Genomic DNA, 20166 nt, shown 5'->3' with positions numbered 1-20166 from the left:
ATACAGCAGTGTCAATTACTGTGATATACAGCAGTGTCATCTGCTATGACATACAGCAATGTCATTAACTGTTACATAGAGAATGTGTCATCTACTGTGACAAACAGTATACAGTCATCTACTGTGATATACAGCAGTGTCAATTACTGTGATATACAGCAGTGTCATCTGCTATGACATACAGCAATGTCATTAACTGTTACATAGAGAATGTGTCATCTACTGTGACAAACAGTATAGTGTCATCTACTGTGATATACAGCAGTGTCATCTGCTATGACATACAGCAATGTCATTAACTGTAACATAGAGAATGTGTCATCTACTGTGACATACAGCAGTGTCACCTACTATGACATATAGCAGTGTTAATTACTGCGACATACAGAATAGTGTCATCTACTGTAACATACAGTATTGTTACACCTCAAGTGAATTTCTAGCTATTTAATAGGTTGGGAGAAAATTAAACAAAAAATTCTGTCACCCTCCGAAAATACATTGGTTTTAAGGGGCGCGGGTAATATTGCCATGAGACAGTGAAAAATATCACATGCGCGAAAAATGTGCGTTCACCGCTTCGTTTCCCCACCATGATGGTCACAAGAACGCCGATGCGATAGTGATTGTAAACAGCAGACTATCAACAAACAAGAGGTCATTATCGAGGTTTGCTGCCATTCCTGAGCTTCAAAGACTTTTGGTGTAACAAAATAGATATGACATTCATTAGCAGGTGACAGTGAATATTGTCAACCCTCAAACACCCATTGTCACCCTCGGGTTCGCCTCGGGTGACAATGGTTTTCTCGGGTTGACAATATTCACTGTCACCTGCTAATGAATGTCATATTTATATAGTGTCACATACCATGACATACAGCAGTGTCATCTACTGTGACAAACAGTAGTGTCATCTACTGTGACATACAGTAGTGTCACCTACCATGACATACAGTAGTATCACCTACCATGGCATACAGTAGTATCACCTAATGTGACATACAGTAGTATCACCTAATGTGACATACAGTAGTGTCACCTAATATTCGCCGAGGGTGACAATGGGTTTTTGAGTGTTGACAATATTCACTGTCACCTGCTAATGAATGTCATATCTATTTTGTTACACCAAAAGTCTTTGAAGCTCAGGAATGGCAGCAAACCTCGATAATGACCTCTTGTTTGTTGATAGTCTGCTGTTTACAATCACTATCGCATCGGCGTTCTTGTGACCATCATGGTGGGGAAACGAAGCGGTGAACGCACATTTTTCGCGCATGTGATATTTTTCACTGTCTCATGGCAATATTACCCGCGCCCCTTAAAACCAATGTATTTTCGGAGGGTGACAGAATTTTTTGTTTAATTTTCTCCCAACCTATTAAATAGCTAGAAATTCACTTGAGGTGTAACAATACTGTATGTTACAGTAGATGACACTATTCTGTATGTCGCAGTAATTAACACTGCTATATGTCATAGTAGGTGACACTGCTGTATGTCACAGTAGATGACACATTCTCTATGTTACAGTTAATGACATTGCTGTATGTCATAGCAGATGACACTGCTGTATATCACAGTAGATGACACTATACTGTTTGTCACAGTAGATGACACATTCTCTATGTAACAGTTAATGACATTGCTGTATGTCATAGCAGATGACACTGCTGTATATCACAGTAATTGACACTGCTGTATATCACAGTAGATGACTGTATACTGTTTGTCACAGTAGATGACACATTCTCTATGTAACAGTTAATGACATTGCTGTATGTCATAGCAGATGACACTGCTGTATATCACAGTAATTGACACTGCTGTATNATCTATTGTGACAAGTAGTATGAAATGTTGTACAAATTAACACCATTTACTGTGACATATAATTCTATTTATGTGGTAGTTATTTTATTTCACCATCCACTGGACCTCATACAGTAAAATTGCTTCATGTGTTTGCCAACAGCACTTGGATTTCTGATTTGAATTATTCACTAATTTGTCTTGTTTCTTCATTTATATTATAGGGATCGATTGGACCATCAGGACCAAAGGGAGAATCAGTAAGTACAGTTATTATAGAGAGAAAAAGATGTTCATCTATATTTTATTGAAAGTGTCTTTTGAATTAGAATAGATATGAATATATAAACTAAACATTTAACTGTTGACCTGTTCAATCCAGTGGTAAACTTTTCTGTATTTTATTTGACAGGGATTTCCTGGTCCTAAAGGAGGGTTGGGACACAGAGTAAGTAGTGATTTAACACACAGTAATACCTCTTCATAACGTATAAACATTCAAATGACCACAGTTTCTCTACTGTCTTTATTAAAAGTCTTCTTTCAAAGAGATGAACTAACTCTGCCTACCTGATTCAGAGATAACTCAAATTATTATATCTTATACATTGAATATCAGCAGAATACAAAAGTAATGCATATATGTAAACATTGTAAGGTGGACATGCTAAGACTTAAATGTGATCTAAGTTCTCATCACCTATCTGTACTGCCGTTACAGGGACCACCAGGACCAGCTGGAGCCCCAGGAGAGGCGCAGGCTTTCCCATCAGAACTTCTAGGAGCTCCAATGTCGAAAGCCGGTACTGGTTACAGAAAGAGGAGGGCAGCAGGTGTCTCAGGTTTCAATGATCAGTTTACTGATATGCTGGCAGATATGTCCAAGAATGAGTATGAATTAAAGGAAGGAGTCACGATTGTAGTGGAACAGATGTTCAGTCATGTAGATGAGATCAAGGAGGAAATGGAACGCATGATCTATCCAACTGGCAAACAAGGAAACCCAGCCTCCACCTGCCGCGACATCCTTCTTGGACATCCAGACTCACAAGATGGTAAAGTCATGTCAACTAAATGTTTTTCTCATCTTTGCTTCAGTTTTACATGAATATCGGTCAATTCTAATTAAAACAATATAAACAATTCGCTATCTGGATTGTGGAAATGGCTCGACTCTCCTGCTTAGGTGAGCAGTTAGAAATACTGACCCATAAAAAGCAGAACACCTTTACAAAATACTGACCCATTAGCAAGCAGAACACCTTTACAACCTCTGACACGCACACACACTCACACATATGCGGAGGTAGAAAAGGTTATCACATGGTAAGATATGCTTGAGCAAGGCTGCTCCCACTCTCTTGTAGTTGTATTCAATGTTACTTCAGTTATCTCTTTAATGTTAATTACTTTACAATAATTTCCTTGAGATTAAATAGGGTGCTTAACGATAAACCAAGGATTTCCACAATAATATTGTTCATTTTTGTCTCGCTGCTATGAAGTACCAGAAGCGAGACTAAGGTGTTGCTTTTCCAGCGACAGCGGAGTCAACATTAAGTTCTTGCGTTTAAGTTAGTTTCACTAAAACTATCAGTGCTAGACCAACCAAACTTGGACCATATGTGCATCTTAGATAGTACATCTCAACCGATGCACCGAACGCTGGATGTGGCCTACCTTTCACTGTCCATTGACTTTGTCAGCATCTCCATCAACAAGAAGTTTTTGTGTTAAATTAGTATCTCTAGTGCTAGACCAACCAAACTTGACATGTGCATTGACCCTCAAAGTGGGGCACAGGCAAGATACATTAATCCGAATGGCTTGCTATTAACTTCAAATGTATAAAAATAAAAGGAAAGTATGTTAAAATCTTCATAGATATCCAAAAAATGTCATTCAAAATTTTTTTTTTCTTCTAAAAATTGATTGAGCTAATGAGGTTCAAATCTACATCTGTTCTGTTGTTACAAATAGTAGCTGTGGTACAAAACTTTCCTTTTTTTCTTTTTTTCACAGGTTATTACTTCATTGATCCTAACCAAGGTGCTCCCGACGATGCTATCCGTGTATACTGTAACATGACTGCTGGAGGTGAATCATGCTTCTACCCATCAGACACAACAAACACGGTAGGTGCATGAATGGAACCTCCCATTAATCAATCAGATCCATGGTAAGGATAGCAATTTAATGATAAATATTTCATTATGTTTCCAATCACACCTAGGTACATGTTCCTCCCATAGCTGTTGTAAGTTTCATTGTTGGCAGCCCTTTGTGAGTTCATGGGAGAAATTTGATGTTCCACTTGTGATGATTGCTTATGACATATATTAGCTGAAGATTGAAGGTATACTTGAGAATTAATTGTCCAATATGTAGTTATAGCAATGATACATACATGTATATAAAACTTTCATAAGCTTGCCTATCCGAACAATAAGAGTCCCTATAAGAAGTAACCCCAGTGCCAGCGTTCAAGGTAAAAGTTTTTACATGAGTATTTTTTACATTTATTCATAAAACCTTCAATGTCAGTACTAACATGCTGATATGTTGGTATTGTGTTCCCCAGGGATCCCACTTTGATGCAGTTTATTCAAAACATAAAAACAAAATGTTGTTTTTTCGGAGTAGGGTGTGATTTTCCACCCGTTTTGGACTTGATAATGTATGCCGCATGGAAATCGAGGTTAAGTTTTGGTGCAAGTGTTATGATTCACTATAGATTTAACCTGCATTATTAGTATTAGATTTCTGATATGTGGCAAGGAGGTTGTGTAAGGGTTTAAGCGTTGATGCAGTGAAGTCTGCTAATTCCACACATTAACCTACTGGATACATATGTTGTATCTTATTTTTTTGTCATTAAAATATGCCTTGTTTTAATTTTAGGCTCCTTCACAATTCTGGAAGAGAACAAAGAGAGGAAACCAGTTATTCAGTGAAATGAAGAGTGGCTATGAGGTAACTTGTTATGATGTTATGTTTCTTTATCATTTCAATATATGGTTTTATCACATGATGTACTGTGTTATTATCCAGTGAATATACACATATCATATTTTTTTTGTGTATTAACCCATGTAATATGACCTATCAGTGCTGTGATTGGTTGTAAGTTTCAATTGTGAGGTCATGCCTATGACAATTACATTACGTCGCAGACTTACGCACTAGAGTCAAAATGGCGTGTTTTTTTTACATTTCAAGGTTGCATGAAAATTGTCGTTTTACACGATAAATGCCACAAATCTTGATTATGTGATAAAAAAGGATCTTACACTTGTTTTCATTTTATTTGGAAATTATGAAACTCGTCATGTATTTCTCATTTTAGCTCCCCAGAGGCTCACTAAATTGAAAAATTCTAAGACTTGTTTCATAAGTCTCATATGAAATGGAAACTCATGTAAGATCCTGTGTACAGCTTCTTGATGTATAAAAAATAAAAGCAATTTATTTAACTCATTCACCCCTGAAGACACAATTGAACTCTTCCAATTCAAATGTTGGAATAAAGTTCGTTATGAAATTTCAGTGGTGAATGATTTAAGACAAAGAGTACTATCAAGCTTAATTATAATTTCACCACTGGATCTATTATAAAACATTACTCATTTTCTACGAAACACTCCATATAAACACAGACATATTTGACATCTAGTCATGGTATAATTGGATGTCATGCATGATGTGCTGTATATTTGGTTGCAGTTTGAGTACACAATTGGTCACCAACAGAAGATGTTGGGTCTCTACAGTTCAACAGCTCACCAGACATTTACATACCACTGCCAGAACTCCTTGGCCTGGTTCAATGAGGAAAACAATAACTACAACAGTGCCATCACCTTTATGGGAAGTGACAATAAACGCATTAACACTGAAAATCTCGCTGCAGAAAATGTTAAGGACGGCTGTAAGGTGAGTTTAAGCAACTGTTGGAGTTATGCTGTGTATAGTGGATGACATGATTGTTTGTTAGGTTTATTGTGTTTAATGTCCTATTAACAGTTAAGGTCATATAAGGAGAACGCTCTATTTGTGTAATGTACGTGTGTGTGCTGGGTGCGATATGTCCGTGTTTTTACCTGCTTGCGATAGCGTCGATCTGATGCCAACTTTAGACATTTTTATTATGTCAGTTTACATGCAATGTAACATCACGTTTGATCATATTTAAGATGAAAGTCAACGCTACAATTAGTGAAATTCCTACCAACAGATATTGTCTTAACTACGGACGATTTGTATGGTTTACATGATGAATGAATCAATAATTACTTGGTATTTTTAGGAAGCCAATGCAATAAAATATATCCTTGATGTTTCAGAACAAGCCTGCTAGTGGCAGCACAGTTTTTGTCGTCGACACAAAGGTGGTAGAGGACTTACCAATTGTAGACTTTACTCCCAAGGACTACGGGGATGCAGGGCAAGGCTTTGGTTATGAGATCGGGCCAGTATGCTTCCGACATATATAAGGACACAACATGCTGGGAAATCACAACATTTCCATTAAAACTATTTCACTAGTCTTTCTATGTACTATAACATGAAGGTTAAGATTTTTGTGTAATAGCAGACTCTATGACATTAACTTTTAGATAAAATGTTTCAGAAGAAAAAATAAACAATTGTATGTCCTTTATTAAGGTCATATCTCACATTGACCTTCATGAATGTCAATCGTATCATTTTATACATAATACATGTACTTCCTCAGAATTTCACTTTTTTCATATTATATATCTCTTACTAGTTGACTATCTTACAATGTATTCCTCTATTAGATCAATAAATAGTATTTAGACTTTTTTTTACATTTTTTTAATAAAAAGAGATTTCATTTTTGCTCAAAGATACATTGTAATCTTTTATCAATCATGACGTATTCTGTCTGTTCCGTCAGCCATCGTAGGTTCACCTGATCCTGCTTCTACACTGGTCAAAAGCTGTTTGTTGCTATAAGTGCTATACACACAGATGCAACAAATCTATGGATCACTGAAGAATGGGATTCATCTGTCGGGTATCCCTGTAAATATCCTGTATCACCACCTTTCCCATGTTACAAAACTTTCGAATAACAAGGCAGCAATATACGTGGTGCAACAATGATCAAACAGAGTTGTTCAGAGCTGAAAGACTTATATACATTTACCCTGTTTGCAAAGACTACCACTCTACCCGTTACATGTTAGTTATAATGTCGATGCGAACAACTTTTGTTGTAAAGTTTGTGTTCAGCATGTTGTGACGTGGCCGGGAGGTTGATTGATATTGGACACATTTAGTCAACAAACATCATGACAACATGAAGCGATATTACAGGGATGACCGACCAACTGACCACTAGCCATTGATCAAGTAGCGATAGTTGTTCACACGATGGCTGACCATTTGTGAGGTGTTGTATACCCACAGTAAGACAAGCTTTGCCAGCACTGTCTGTGATCTATCTACAACAAGTATCGCCCCCGGTACATTCACGTGAATACCGAAGGAGTGTATCTGCCCCGTATTGCCTTATATATGTCGGTGACAAATGTGTCTGTCCTCATTCATTATCTCACTGAGTCACTGACTCACTCACTACCAATCAAACAGTTATACCTAGATTTTCTGCTGAATAAAACAATTTCTTACAATATGACAGTGTTGTTTATTTTTAATTTTGGTTATGAAACAATGATGTACCTAGTAAATTATTTGACATCAAACTGACATTTTGTTGGTGTATTTCTCAGAAATATGTCGCATCAAGTTTCATACAAGGGTATAGCAAGTGGTATAAGAAAAGGTCAAGGTGTTCTTCAAGGGGATAGGATCAAAAAAAAATTGGAATGGAAGGTCAGAAAATGAATGCAAATGAATTTTCCACTCTGTTATGGCCGATAGGTGACTTATATTGAACAAATTGCTAATTTAGGACATGCCACATGATTAGAAAAAGTTAAAGTGAACACTGGTAACATTTTATGTACTAAAAGGTGAAGTACTTCATTTTTGTCATATATATAACACAGAAACATCAGCTCCGAAGAGCTTTCACTATGACAGAACATATAGAAAAAGTTAGTTATGAACGATCATTGTTAAGCCCGCTGATGTAAGTATGAGTTGATACAAAGATCAAGTGACTAACATTATCATGCCAGGACAGACATACTAAACACCCTGAACAGGTAGTGACGCCTTGTCGTAGACTCACAAAGTCACAAAATCTGAGACAGGTAGTCGCCTAATGGACACATAATAACTCCAAGAATGTCAAATCCTCAGCGTTATTGACAGTAAGGACATAAAAACCAATTACAATATAAAAGTTGGTCAAATCCTATAACCATATACATGAATATACAATTGCTAGGCATGACAAGATGAATACACTTATGTCATCAAGATTGACTCGGTGGTCTAGCCACGCCCTTTGGAAATTATTCCCTGGATCATGACATAAGAACTTAACATTCTTACCCACTAACCATATGAACAAAATAATACTAATATGATTGGCGCCAGATCTGGCCTTGCCTCTGTGATTTAGTCCCAAATCACAACTTAGAAATGGTCCAGATCCTCACCCTATAACAATCAATAAAAAGTTGCTAAGAAGACTGAAGCTCCACTTGGGCTAACAGATAACCAATTAAACATGTGAGTGGTACAGGCTCTATGGACCTCATGTTTTTCAAAAGGTTGATGGATCCAATGCTTTTCTTACATTCATATATTGGTGCTGGATTGCAACCAAGTCTTGGGGTAAGGATTACCAGAGCTGGTGCTGGATTGCAACCAAGTCCTGGGGTTAAGATTACCAGAGCTGGTGCTGGATTGCAACCAAGTCCTGGGGTTAAGATTACCAGAGCTGGTGCTGGATTGCAACCAAGTCCTGGGGTTAAGATTACCAGAGCTGGTGCTGGATTGCAACCAAGTCCTGGGGTTAAGATTACCAGAGCTGGTGTTGGATTGCAACTGAGTCCAGGAGTTAAGATTACCAGAGCTGGCACTAGCTAGTGCTGGATGGCAGTAAGCACTCAAAAATTTACATAAACATACTACGGCAAATATATTTACATGCAGCTAAAAGATTCACCACAATATGCAATATCCTTTGATAGTTGAAATGAATATATCTTTCTATATTTGTAACAACTGATCAGAGTAATACAGAATGCTAACTGTATTATGACAATGTCTATATATATACATCTTTCAGGCTGTTGATGGTTGGACTTTGAAAGTTTGATAACAAAATGTGTTATTAGTTCTAAATTGTGTGGTGAATATTTTGCAGAATCCCATCAAACACAAAAACAACAACGGTTTAGTGTATGTTCGAAATGTATTTACAAAGTAATCACCTGGTAATTATGTAAAAAGGAAATATGAAAAATTATTCTGCGCATTTTAAAAGGTGTTTTTTAATACCCCTACAACAACCTGTAGTTTTTTTTAAACGATACATGACATGACCAGTCTGACTGGAAAGGTGACTCCGCGACAAACACAACAACGAACAACCTGGGAATATTGCAATAACCTTGGCTCTTTCTTCATGAAGTTTTACTTTATATATATGTAGCACTGAAATTGCATAATTATTTTATTGGCTCCCATTTAGTTGTATCTCAATCGTTTGGGATACTTGTAAAATTATACACACAGTTTATTTTGTAATATTGCCTCACCAGTCTTCACAAGTTCACATGAAGTTCTGATAGTTTGGCAGAGGTTGTATCCATGAAAGTGTCATAGACATATTTAAGAAAAATTTGTATAGAAGGCATGTGTGTATGTGTGTAAGTCTCCTGATGTCCACTGCCACAATTAAGAACCAGAAGACCTTTAGAGTTGACAGCTCATTCTGGACTAAAGTCTCTGATGTCTTTCACTGAATACATGCAAATTCCTCCTGCAGGAATGACTGCACCTGGAGGTTCAAAGTTTTCCAATGTCTACTACTAACACACACATAGGAAGTCCTCCTCTGAGGTACCAAGTCTCTTAATGTCTTCCATTTTATACCCACATAATCAGTCTTTCTCCAAGAACGGCAGCACTTTCATGTCTAAAGTCTTGGTGTGTACCACATAATACAAAAGGCCTGGCGGACCTTCAAACGTTTATGCAGGCCTTGCAAGGCTTTGTCAAGAAAGAAGGCTACCAAGGATAGGATGTCCTCCGTCAAGATCCTGAGTCTGCCAATGTCTATTGCTTAATAGCCACACAGGAAGTCCTCCTCTAGGGATGGCAGCACTTTCAGGTTAAGGCCCATTCTGAAGAGAAAATGGGAAGGTAAACAGCGCATTCAGTATATGTTCTGTTTTTCAATAGATTTCTGTGAAAACTCATCCCGCTCTGACAGGCTACTTCCCTTAGGATTTTCTTAACAAACTTTGAAATAAGAATCCCTTACAAATATATGATTGGTGTAATAAATAAATAATTAAATTTACAACATTTGATAAAGCGCCCAGCTATCTAGCTAACATAAGCCACTCTGAGGCACTTTACAGTACATAGATACACAATTAATACAATTAGCATATACATTAATCAATTCAATTTTGAGGAATTCGCAGGAGTTGCCTTATCAGGCGCTAAATGCTAGTCCTATGCCACCTGGCTAATATCTCCCATGTGTGTATGTCTGCGTGTGTGCTGGAGATGTAATGCATTCTGTTTGCAGTGCCACCTCACTTGAATGCTACAGCACAGATACCGAAACATCCACCCCAGACCAATTTATACTCCACCTGGGTTGTTGGAGTTGTGTGGGCAAGAGAAAAACACTTTCTCTGAGTATCCATGCGTACAACGACTTTGGGGATCGAACCCTGGCCGCCTGCGTGGAAGGCCGGAGTGTGAACCACTCGACCATCCGCCCATAAATAGCAGATCTCAAATATAGCAAGAGGACAAACAACATCATATCTTACTGGTTTCGTAAATGTGTTAAAACTTTCAAGTGTCCATTTTTTACGGACAACATGAGGCAATGTTAATTCATCAGCACCGAATTCCAGCAGTAACATTGGTAGGCTAAAAAGGTCATTCTCAAATATCATATTGGAAGTGTATATCCAGGAAGTCTTATTTCAGACAATCCCCAGTAAATAGATCAATGTCATCTACGTCACTGTCGTCATAGATATTGGCAACATAAATAATAGGATATGATTTTTATCTCAATATTTATCAAAATTAATCAAATTTGCTGCAAAATACATAACTTTAGTATTGGAAAAGTTTTTAAAAAGTCGATAGCAGAATAAAAGGTCAGTTTAAGCCTAATGCCATCCTTTTGATACCAAATTTAGATCAGTCTGGGTCACATTATCAACCCTTGTTATAACAAGTCTGCCTCATTCTCTCGCCTCCCATTTGATAGCAAATTCAATAGGCAAGCCTCTTTCACACACCCTCCATTTGTTAGCATATACTAAAGGGTCAGTCTAAATGTGATTATCTCCCTTCGGCCTTTTTCGTTTAAACGGTCAAACCGGTTGGACCACTGTTGTTTGTTTATTAAATAAGGTCGGACCTAGTTATCTGATGCTGCTTTCAGGTGAGCCTTGCAAGGCCTGCATACACATTTGCAGGTCAGTCAGGGTTTATACAAGAAATTGTTACATTTATAAACAGTCAAACTGGTTGTCCCGAATATACGAACAGGCCCCTTGGGTCAGTCTCAGCCACACATTCTCCATTTTTAAGCATACTGAAGGGTCAGTCTTAATGTGATTATCTCCCTTTGTTAGCAAACCTGGGGACCAGTCTCGGCCACAAGTTCTCCATTTGTAAGCATATTAAAGGGTCAGTCTCAATGTGATTGTCTCCCTTCGTTAGCAGACCTAAAGAATCAGTCTCAATGTGATTATCTTTCTTTGTTAGCAGACCTGGGCCCACTTGTATAAAACATCTCAAAGTTAAGGAAAATCTCAAGTAATGTATTGTCTATGGGAAATCTTAGACCTGAGGAAATCTCAAGAGTTGAGATGTTTTATACAAGTGGGCTCTGGGGCCAGTCTCAGCCACACACTCTCCATTTTTTAAGCATACTAAAGTCAGTCTCAATGTGATTTTCTCCCTTAGTCTCAGCCACACAGCTTCCCTTCATTAGCAGACTTTGGGTCTTTGCTAAACCAACTTTGAACTAACGGGTAAGATTTGGAATATATTAGGAATTGCCAACAAGAAGTGATGTTATGTCAGCCACCTTGATACTTACTGACTAAAATCTGTCTTTACTTCATCCACTTTGGTATGATGACAACAGATAGCAGTCCTAGCCCTGGTCACATCAAACAGTGGTGAAATGTACTTGGGACCTACTCTCTGGAGGTCAGCTACGGTAACCTTGGCAACCTTTGACAACAACTCCCTGTTAACAGCAGGACATGAGCATTTATAAGTAATTGGTTGCAAATTCAATATATCACATTCAAAATTTATAATTATAGTGATCAGACCTTTCAATTAATTTGTGTTTTACAGAAACGAATCAGGCTGACAGAAGGGACAGATGTAGATATAAAACATTATTTTTCCTCGGTTTTGTCATAATAGGCAGAGGATTCTTAGGTAACAAATGATAATCATAGCATTCCTTTTCCCCTATGGAATGTACACTTACTTGTTGTAGGACAGACTTGTCCCCCTGAAGTAAGACAGCATGGAGAGCTCGGATACACCAGATACCGTCTTCTCCTCCTCAATTATCTCAAATATCAGACTGCTTCTGGCCGACTCCAACTCCACTGCGGAGAACCGTGTTTCTCCGTTCACATATCCCATCTATATACAGAATGATAAATTTTGTCACAGTAAAATTAGAAACAGGATCACAATTCAGTCTCCTCTGCAAAAATTTTTCTCTTCCAGAACCAATAAGTTCTGCACTTAAATTCGAAAATGCTTTATTAAAACCAGTGGCAACTAATTGTTATTTAATATTTAGCAGAGACAATAAAACTTTTATTTTGATTGTTACCAGTAATATTTCTCATAGAAAAGACACTTTTGGTTTCTTATGCCTTGATAGCGTATATTTCATCAGGGAAACATGGTAGTTATATCTTAGGTTAACCAATTTAGCGTTCATACTTCACTTCTCATTACTGTATAAAAATGCCTACCACAATATTCCTTCCTTCCTTGTAAGCCCCTGTGATGTTTGTTGACCGAGCCAGGAGAAACTTCAGCAGACCTTTCTCTGCATCAACACTTATCCTGCAAGATATCACGTAATTCTGATGCATCATCATTGTCATCAATGTTTGGTATTATTTCTTATACACTCTACAAAACTTACGGATTCAATCTTGTTTCGTGATTTGCCTGACTCAGTAAAATTGAATACGCACATATTTTTTTAATGTAAAATTTAAACCACTCACTATGCCATAACATGTGAAGTCAATGAAGTAATTAGCTGGCAGAAAGTTTTGAGACATTTCGCAAAATAGCACTGTTATACTGCAGGTTGTCAGAGGAACATGTGATATGTTTACCCATTCCACCCCTTAGTGGAGCCGAGTCATCTTTATGACCACATTTTAACATCTTCTAAGGGGCGGAATGTGTAAACATATTAAACATCTCTGACTGGCTGCGGTTTTGGAGTGCTATTTGGCTTATCATTGATTTGAACAATTACGCCTAGATGTATTGAAGAATATCTCACAGTTCTGTTTAAACATTGCTTGCTAGTTTTATACATAACATCATGACCTCATTAAGTGAACACAAGATGTGTATACTGGGGTATACCCATAGTGATTGGATACTGAATATATACATACCCATAGTGATATGAGAGCCCCAGCCCCCGGATCTGGCGCCACATGGGACCTTCACATTGTGTCATGTACTGTATGAAGACTAGTACAGCTGGGAGGTCAGCATCCATGAAGGATGAGATGCTGGGTACGACCTGTATCAGGTAAGATGACTCGACTGATCCAACCCCCATGATCACACACGTCTCCGGGCTCTCATCGTACCCAAGGTTATACTCGTATGTTTGCTTCATGCAGCCACTAAAACACAGTTCAAGGGGATTATACAGGCATATATATATATAGCTTCCTACAGGCACTTAAAAGAGGTCATACAGTTAAGTCAGCTTTACATAGGTACTAAAACAGGCTTAGAAAGTACATATACAGGTACATTATGGATGATTCATACAGGTACTGTAACAGATCATCCAAGTATCTTTCATTGTATGTAAACTTTGATTCGGTCACTGGTCCTTGAAACAAACAAAGGTCCCTTAAAAGAGGTCATACAGTTAAGTCAGCTTTACATAGGTACTAAAACAGGCTTAGAAAGTACCTATACAGGTTCAGTATGTATGATTCATACAGGTACTGTAACAGATCATCCAAGTATCTTTCATTGTATGTAAGCTTTGATTCGGTCACTGGTCCTTGAAACAAACAAAGGTCAGGTATGTTAGTCTTATAGTCACTGAAATAGGTAAACTTCATGCCAGTACTGAACTAATGCAACAAACTTAATAGTAATACCTATAGCATGACTAAATATGTTACCACATATTATACAACCATCTCAAAAATAAATTATTTCACTGTGTGTAAGATTTTCAAGGCTATATATGCTTACCTCATTGGTACATCTGTGATGTCACTAGGTACAAACTGTATCCACGGTGATTGAGGTGATGGTATCAGACTTTCTACATTAGCCGACAGGTGTATTCTCAGGTTACTTGGTCTTGTGATGGTTTGGCGTAATTGTTCTATATCTCTTAAAACCTACAAAACAAGAAAGGATAAGTGTGATAGCAAGAATAGTTGCCTCCCTCGGTTGAGAAGCAGTTGAACTTTGACTCTGGCTGGCAGTTAAAGTTGACCTTTGACCTAATTACTGTAATTAAGTAAAAGATTAACACAGCTGGTCTACATAAAATACTTAAGTATCATGGCTCTAGTCCAAATGGTTCTAAGGATATTGTTGTTTGAAGTTTTTCAAATATTTGACCCCTGTGACCTTGAAAATAGGTCAAGGTCATTTTAATGAGCATTCCATCCCAGGTACCTACTGACCAAATGTCATGACCCTGGGCCTTATGGAACTTGAGAAGAAGATCTTTAAAGCTTTTAACCCATGTTGACCTTTGACCCCTGATTAGCACTTAAAGCTGACCTGTGACCTCATTACTGTTATGATGTTATGAAGAAAAATATTTGCACTGCTGGAGTACATAACATATCCAAGTATCATGACTTAAGTCCTTATGGTCCTTTAAATGTTGTTTGAATTTTTTAATATATCTGACCCCTATGACCTTGAGAGTAGGTCAAAGTCATTTTAATTAGGAAACTTTATAGCACTTCATCCCATCTACCTACAGGTCAAATGTTGTGACCCTAGGTCCTCCAGTTCTTCAGGAGAAGTTGTTCAAAGGAAGCAGCGTTAGTCAGATATTTGGACATGGAAAATAATGAAATGTAAAAGGTTAAATTTGAAATAAAGTAATTATAGATGTCAACACGATTATTGATATACATTCGAGAACAAGTACTTAAATCAATTCATGAATTCACAGGAACTATATATTACCCAAGCATGATAAATATTCTTGAGCAATGTTCTCAAGCATGACACATTCTCTGACAATTCACATTTTTCTCAAACATAATTAATTACAGTGTATGGGATAACAGGTTAGACATGACAAATTGATAGGAACTATATTTTCCTCATTCAATGATACAAAATCGCAGGCAATGTTCTCAAACATAATATTAAATCTCAGACAATGTTCTCAAGCATGGTACAAAATCTCAGGCAATGTTCTCAAGCATGATACAAAAATCTCAGGCAATGTTCTCAAGCATGGTATAAAATATCAGGCAGTGTTCTCAAGCATGGTATAAAATCTCAAGCAATGTTCTCAAGCATGATACAAAATCTCAGGCAATGTTCTCAAGCATGGTATAAAATATCAAGCAATGTTCTCAAGCATGGTACAAAATCTCAAGCAATGTTCTCAAGCAAGGTACAAAAATCTCAGGCAGTGTTCTCAAGCATGATGCAAAATCTCAAGCAATGTTCTCAAGCAAGGTACAAGAATCTCAGGCAGTGTTCTCAAGCATGGTACAAAATCTCAAGCAATGTTATCAAGTATGGTACAAAATCTCAGGCAATGTTCTTAAGCATGGTATACAATCTCAGGCAATGTTCTCAAGCATGATACAAAATCTCAGGCAATGTTCTCAAGCATGATACAAAATCTCAGGCAATGTTCTCAAGCATGGTATAAAATCTCAAGCAATGTTCTCAAGCATGATGTAAAATCTCAAGCAATGTTCTCAAGCATGGTATACAATCTCAGGCAGTGTTCTCAAGCATGATACTAAATCTCAAGCAATGTTCTCAAGCATGGTACAAAATCTCAAGCAATGTTCTCAAGCATGGTACAAAATCTCAGGCAATGTTCTCAAGCATGGTACAAAATCTCAGGCAGTGTTCTCAAGCATGGTATAAAATTTCAAGCAATGTTCTCAAGCACGGTACAAAATCTCAGGCAGTGTTCTCAAGAATGATGAAAAAGATCTCAGGCAATGTTTACTTTTCAAGCATGATATGATTTTCATGAATGGTATAAACTCTCGGCCAAGTCGATGGGCCGTAAGACTATTACAAAACAAAACCATGCAGTAATGTGATGCCCTTATTCAGTACGGCATAAGCTCACATTGCCCTTCGGACCAGGTGAGCTGATACAATACATGTTATGTTGTACCAAAATGTCAATTTCTGAGATGTCTATGACATTTTACCTATGATCAAAGATTGATTCCAACAATTTTTAGCATTTTTAACATAAATGTCATGGTGGGTTTTTTTTCGCTGTTAAGTATTATTATGGCTTTAATCAAATGCAAACAATACAATTTACAGGACAAACTCATTGCATTTTGATATGTCTGAAAATACTATTACGCTAGAATAAGAAGTAATAAGCTGAATCAGGGCCATGCAATTTCTTTCTGTGAATACAGGACAAGTCTACTGTCACAAGATTTTCCTGAGCAAGGGATTGTAAACAAATAATATGATACATTACAAACAATAAGTGACAGGTGGTTGACTAAATATTAGCTTTATGACAGTTACTTTTGACAGACTCACATCAAGTGCAAAACTATGCAAAGTGGGAGATCCAACGTCCATGCAAAGAGTTCAGCGAATTGGATGGCAATTGGAACGCAGATGGATTCCACAAGGAATACATAGTCCGGCTGTAATTGCAAAACAGTTTTCTATTCCTCTGGCACTTTGTTTTAGACTGATTTAATTAGTAGTTTTAGGGAAAGTTTAGAGCTTCTTAAAATTTGATGCTGCTGACAATAAACATACTTACTTACATCATTCATACAAGTACAATAATGCAAAAACAGCAGAAACCTAGCTTTTAGGATTTTACCTTATCCGGGTCACTTTCTAGCTGCTTGAGTGTGTTCTTTAAAAACTTCTCCTGTCTCAGCATGCTGGTCACTGTCACATTACAGTCTACAGCATGAAAAGAAAAACCACTTGATGGTAACCACTATATATAATAGAACACTATACATTATGTCATGTACTGATGCTGTCATCATTTTTTAGGGAGATCATTGAAAATATTTTGATATGCAAATACATAAATGTAAATGACACATTAGGTCATATTGTCGCCTATACTATACCTGACAGGTGTAATACACCATGTCTCCTATACTGTACCTGACAGGTGTAATACACCATGTCTCCTATACTGTACCCGACAGGTGTAAAACACCATGTCTCCTATACTATACCTGACAGGTGTAATACACCATGTCTCCTAACCTGTACCTGACAGGAGTAATACACCATGTCTCCTATATTAAACCTGACAGGTGTAATTCACCATGTCTCCTATACTATATGTGACAGGTATAATACACCATGTCTCCTATACTATACATGACAGGTGTAATACACCATGTCCCCTATACTGTACATGACAGGTGTAATACACCATGTCTCCTAACCTGTACCTTACAGGTGTAATACACCATGTCTCCTACCCTGTACCTGACAGGTGTAATACACCATGTCTCCTATACTGTACCTGACAGGTGTAATACACCACATCTCCTATACTGTACCTGACAGGTGTAATACACCATGTCACCTATACTGTACATGACAGGTGTAATACACCATGTCTCCTATACTGTACCTGATAGGTGTAATACACCATGTCTCCTATATTAAACCTGACAGGTGTAATACACCATGTCTCCTATACTATATGTGACAGGTATAATACACCATGTCTCCTATACTATATGTGACAGGTGTAACACACCATGTCTCCTATACTATACATGACAGGTGTAACACACTATGTCTCCTATACTGTACCTGTGTGGTACACCATGTCTCCTATACTGTACCTGTGTCGTACACATTGTCTCCTATACTGTACCTGTGTGGTACACCATGTCTCCTATACTGGACCTGACAGGTGTAATACACCATGTCTCTTATACTGTACCTGACAGGTGTAACACACCATGTCTCATATACTATACATGACAGGTGTAACACACTATGTCTCCTATACTGTACCTGTGTGGTACACCATGTCTGCTATACTGTACCTGTGTCGTACACATTGTCTCCTATACTGTACCTGTGTGGTCCACCATGTCTCCTATACTGTACCCGACAGGTGTGATTCACCATCTTTTCCTATCAAACACTGTACCTGTGTGGTACACCATGTCTCATATCATGGTGCGGACTACCTTGATTCCCTTGCGTTTAGTTTATACTGTACCTGACAGGTGTAACACACCATGTCTCATATACTATACATGACAGGTGTAACACACTATGTCTCCTATACTGTACCTGTGTGGGACACCATGTCTCCTATACTGTACCTGCGTGGTACACCATGTCTCCTATACTGGACCTGACAGGTGTAATACACCATGTCACCTATACTGTACATGACAGGTGTAATACACCATGTCTCTTATACTGTACCTGACAGGTGTAACACACCATGTCTCCTATACTGTACCTGTGTGGTACACCATGTCTCCTATCATGGTGCGGACTACCTTGATTCCCTTGCGTTTACTACTGGCTACATCACTAGCAAGTCTTTGGGCTACAATCTTCAGACGGTCCACTGTGAACTTTGATCTGTACAACAGCTCCTTCATCAACTGAATGCCCTTCTCATATTTGTCTTTCTCCAACTGACAATAAAATGTTAAAAGTCTTGACATATCTTCTCAATCAATATTCAAATAAGGTTTGATTCTTTACAAGTTTGCTTTAATTAATTTGAATTAAGATTTTTATGAAGGAAGAAAAATGTACATGAATTACAATAGGTATAAAATAATTTATTACAATTTACAAGTGAGGTATAAGAACTTATCAATGGAAAAATTCATATCTTCATTGTTTTCAAAATCAAAAGTGAAAAGTACAGTACAAATATTAAAATGATTGTAGCATGACAATACAGAGGCAAACATGACTGTGATCCAATCAAATGTCCCAGACACAATGTTAGGAGGTTGAAAGTTGGTCCTACATGTCACACAAGATCAGCCTGCCTGTATGCAGAGATGACCACTTAAGTGGTAGTTCAAACCTCTTACACACCATCAGCCTATCTGTTGCTGGAGATGGCCACTTAGCAGTAGGTCCCACCTGTTACACAATGTCAAGCCTACCTGAAGCTGCAGATCAACCACTTGGGGGTAGGCTCCACATGAGAAGTTTCCTCCACCGGTCACTCCTAAACCTCCACCATAACTTAACATGTCAGCTTCTAGCTGCTTTACAATCTCCTCGTGGGAAATAAGTTCTAGAAAAAAGAAAGGGAAAAAAAGGAAGGAAAATTAGAGCTTTTTTTGTGAAAAAACATGTCTCCCCTTATCAGCTGGATGATGCAGGTATTGTTCAAGTTTCAGCAAAACGTGGATGCACAATTTTTCAATAGTTTAATATTTAAAGCACAGACAAACTTTTTATTGAAAGTTTTGTACATATTTAACCTTTGTTATTAAAATGATGGTCACAGTGACCTAATCACTGTGCAATGCACAATTCCTGGAGCGTTGGAGGACCATTACACAATTCCTGGAGCGTTGGAAGACCATTTCACTTCAGGTTTCATCATAATAACAATTCCTGGAGCATTGGAGGACCATCACACTTCAGGTTTCAACATAATAACAATTCCTGGAGCGTTGGAGGACCATTACACTTCAGGTTTCATCATGATAACAATTCCTTGAGCGTTGGAGG

At 37.7% G+C, this 20166-nt stretch overlaps 2 protein-coding genes across 2 annotated transcripts in view; one reads left to right on the top strand and one right to left on the bottom strand.

Annotated features, from left to right (window-relative positions):
• The window catches only part of LOC110464411 (collagen alpha-1(I) chain-like), a 69280-nt gene extending 61803 nt beyond the window's left edge, over positions 1–7477 (top strand). The window contains exons 55-61 of the mRNA XM_021519612.1: positions 2040–2075; positions 2228–2263; positions 2537–2870; positions 3838–3950; positions 4717–4788; positions 5539–5748; positions 6159–7477. Coding sequence (XP_021375287.1) covers positions 2040–2075; positions 2228–2263; positions 2537–2870; positions 3838–3950; positions 4717–4788; positions 5539–5748; positions 6159–6308 — 951 coding nt within the window. The 3' untranslated portion in view covers positions 6309–7477. The remainder of the gene's footprint in view (positions 1–2039; positions 2076–2227; positions 2264–2536; positions 2871–3837; positions 3951–4716; positions 4789–5538; positions 5749–6158) is intronic.
• Positions 7352–20166, bottom strand: part of LOC110464412 (uncharacterized protein C05D11.1-like) — a 28020-nt gene continuing 15205 nt past the window's right edge. Inside the window, exons 14-22 of the mRNA XM_021519613.1 lie at positions 19590–19723; positions 18923–19103; positions 17291–17376; positions 14461–14612; positions 13635–13871; positions 12969–13062; positions 12467–12627; positions 12062–12214; positions 7352–10106 (exon numbers count right to left, since the gene is read on the bottom strand). Coding sequence (XP_021375288.1) covers positions 10046–10106; positions 12062–12214; positions 12467–12627; positions 12969–13062; positions 13635–13871; positions 14461–14612; positions 17291–17376; positions 18923–19103; positions 19590–19723 — 1259 coding nt within the window. The 3' untranslated portion in view covers positions 7352–10045. The remainder of the gene's footprint in view (positions 10107–12061; positions 12215–12466; positions 12628–12968; positions 13063–13634; positions 13872–14460; positions 14613–17290; positions 17377–18922; positions 19104–19589; positions 19724–20166) is intronic.

Source organism: Mizuhopecten yessoensis, unplaced genomic scaffold (genome assembly GCF_002113885.1).
Source record: "Mizuhopecten yessoensis strain PY_sf001 unplaced genomic scaffold, ASM211388v2 scaffold10987, whole genome shotgun sequence".
Taxonomy (NCBI): domain Eukaryota; kingdom Metazoa; phylum Mollusca; class Bivalvia; order Pectinida; family Pectinidae; genus Mizuhopecten; species Mizuhopecten yessoensis.
The sequence above is the reverse complement of the archived record's forward strand: the minus strand, read 5'-3'. Positions and strand labels throughout refer to the sequence as shown.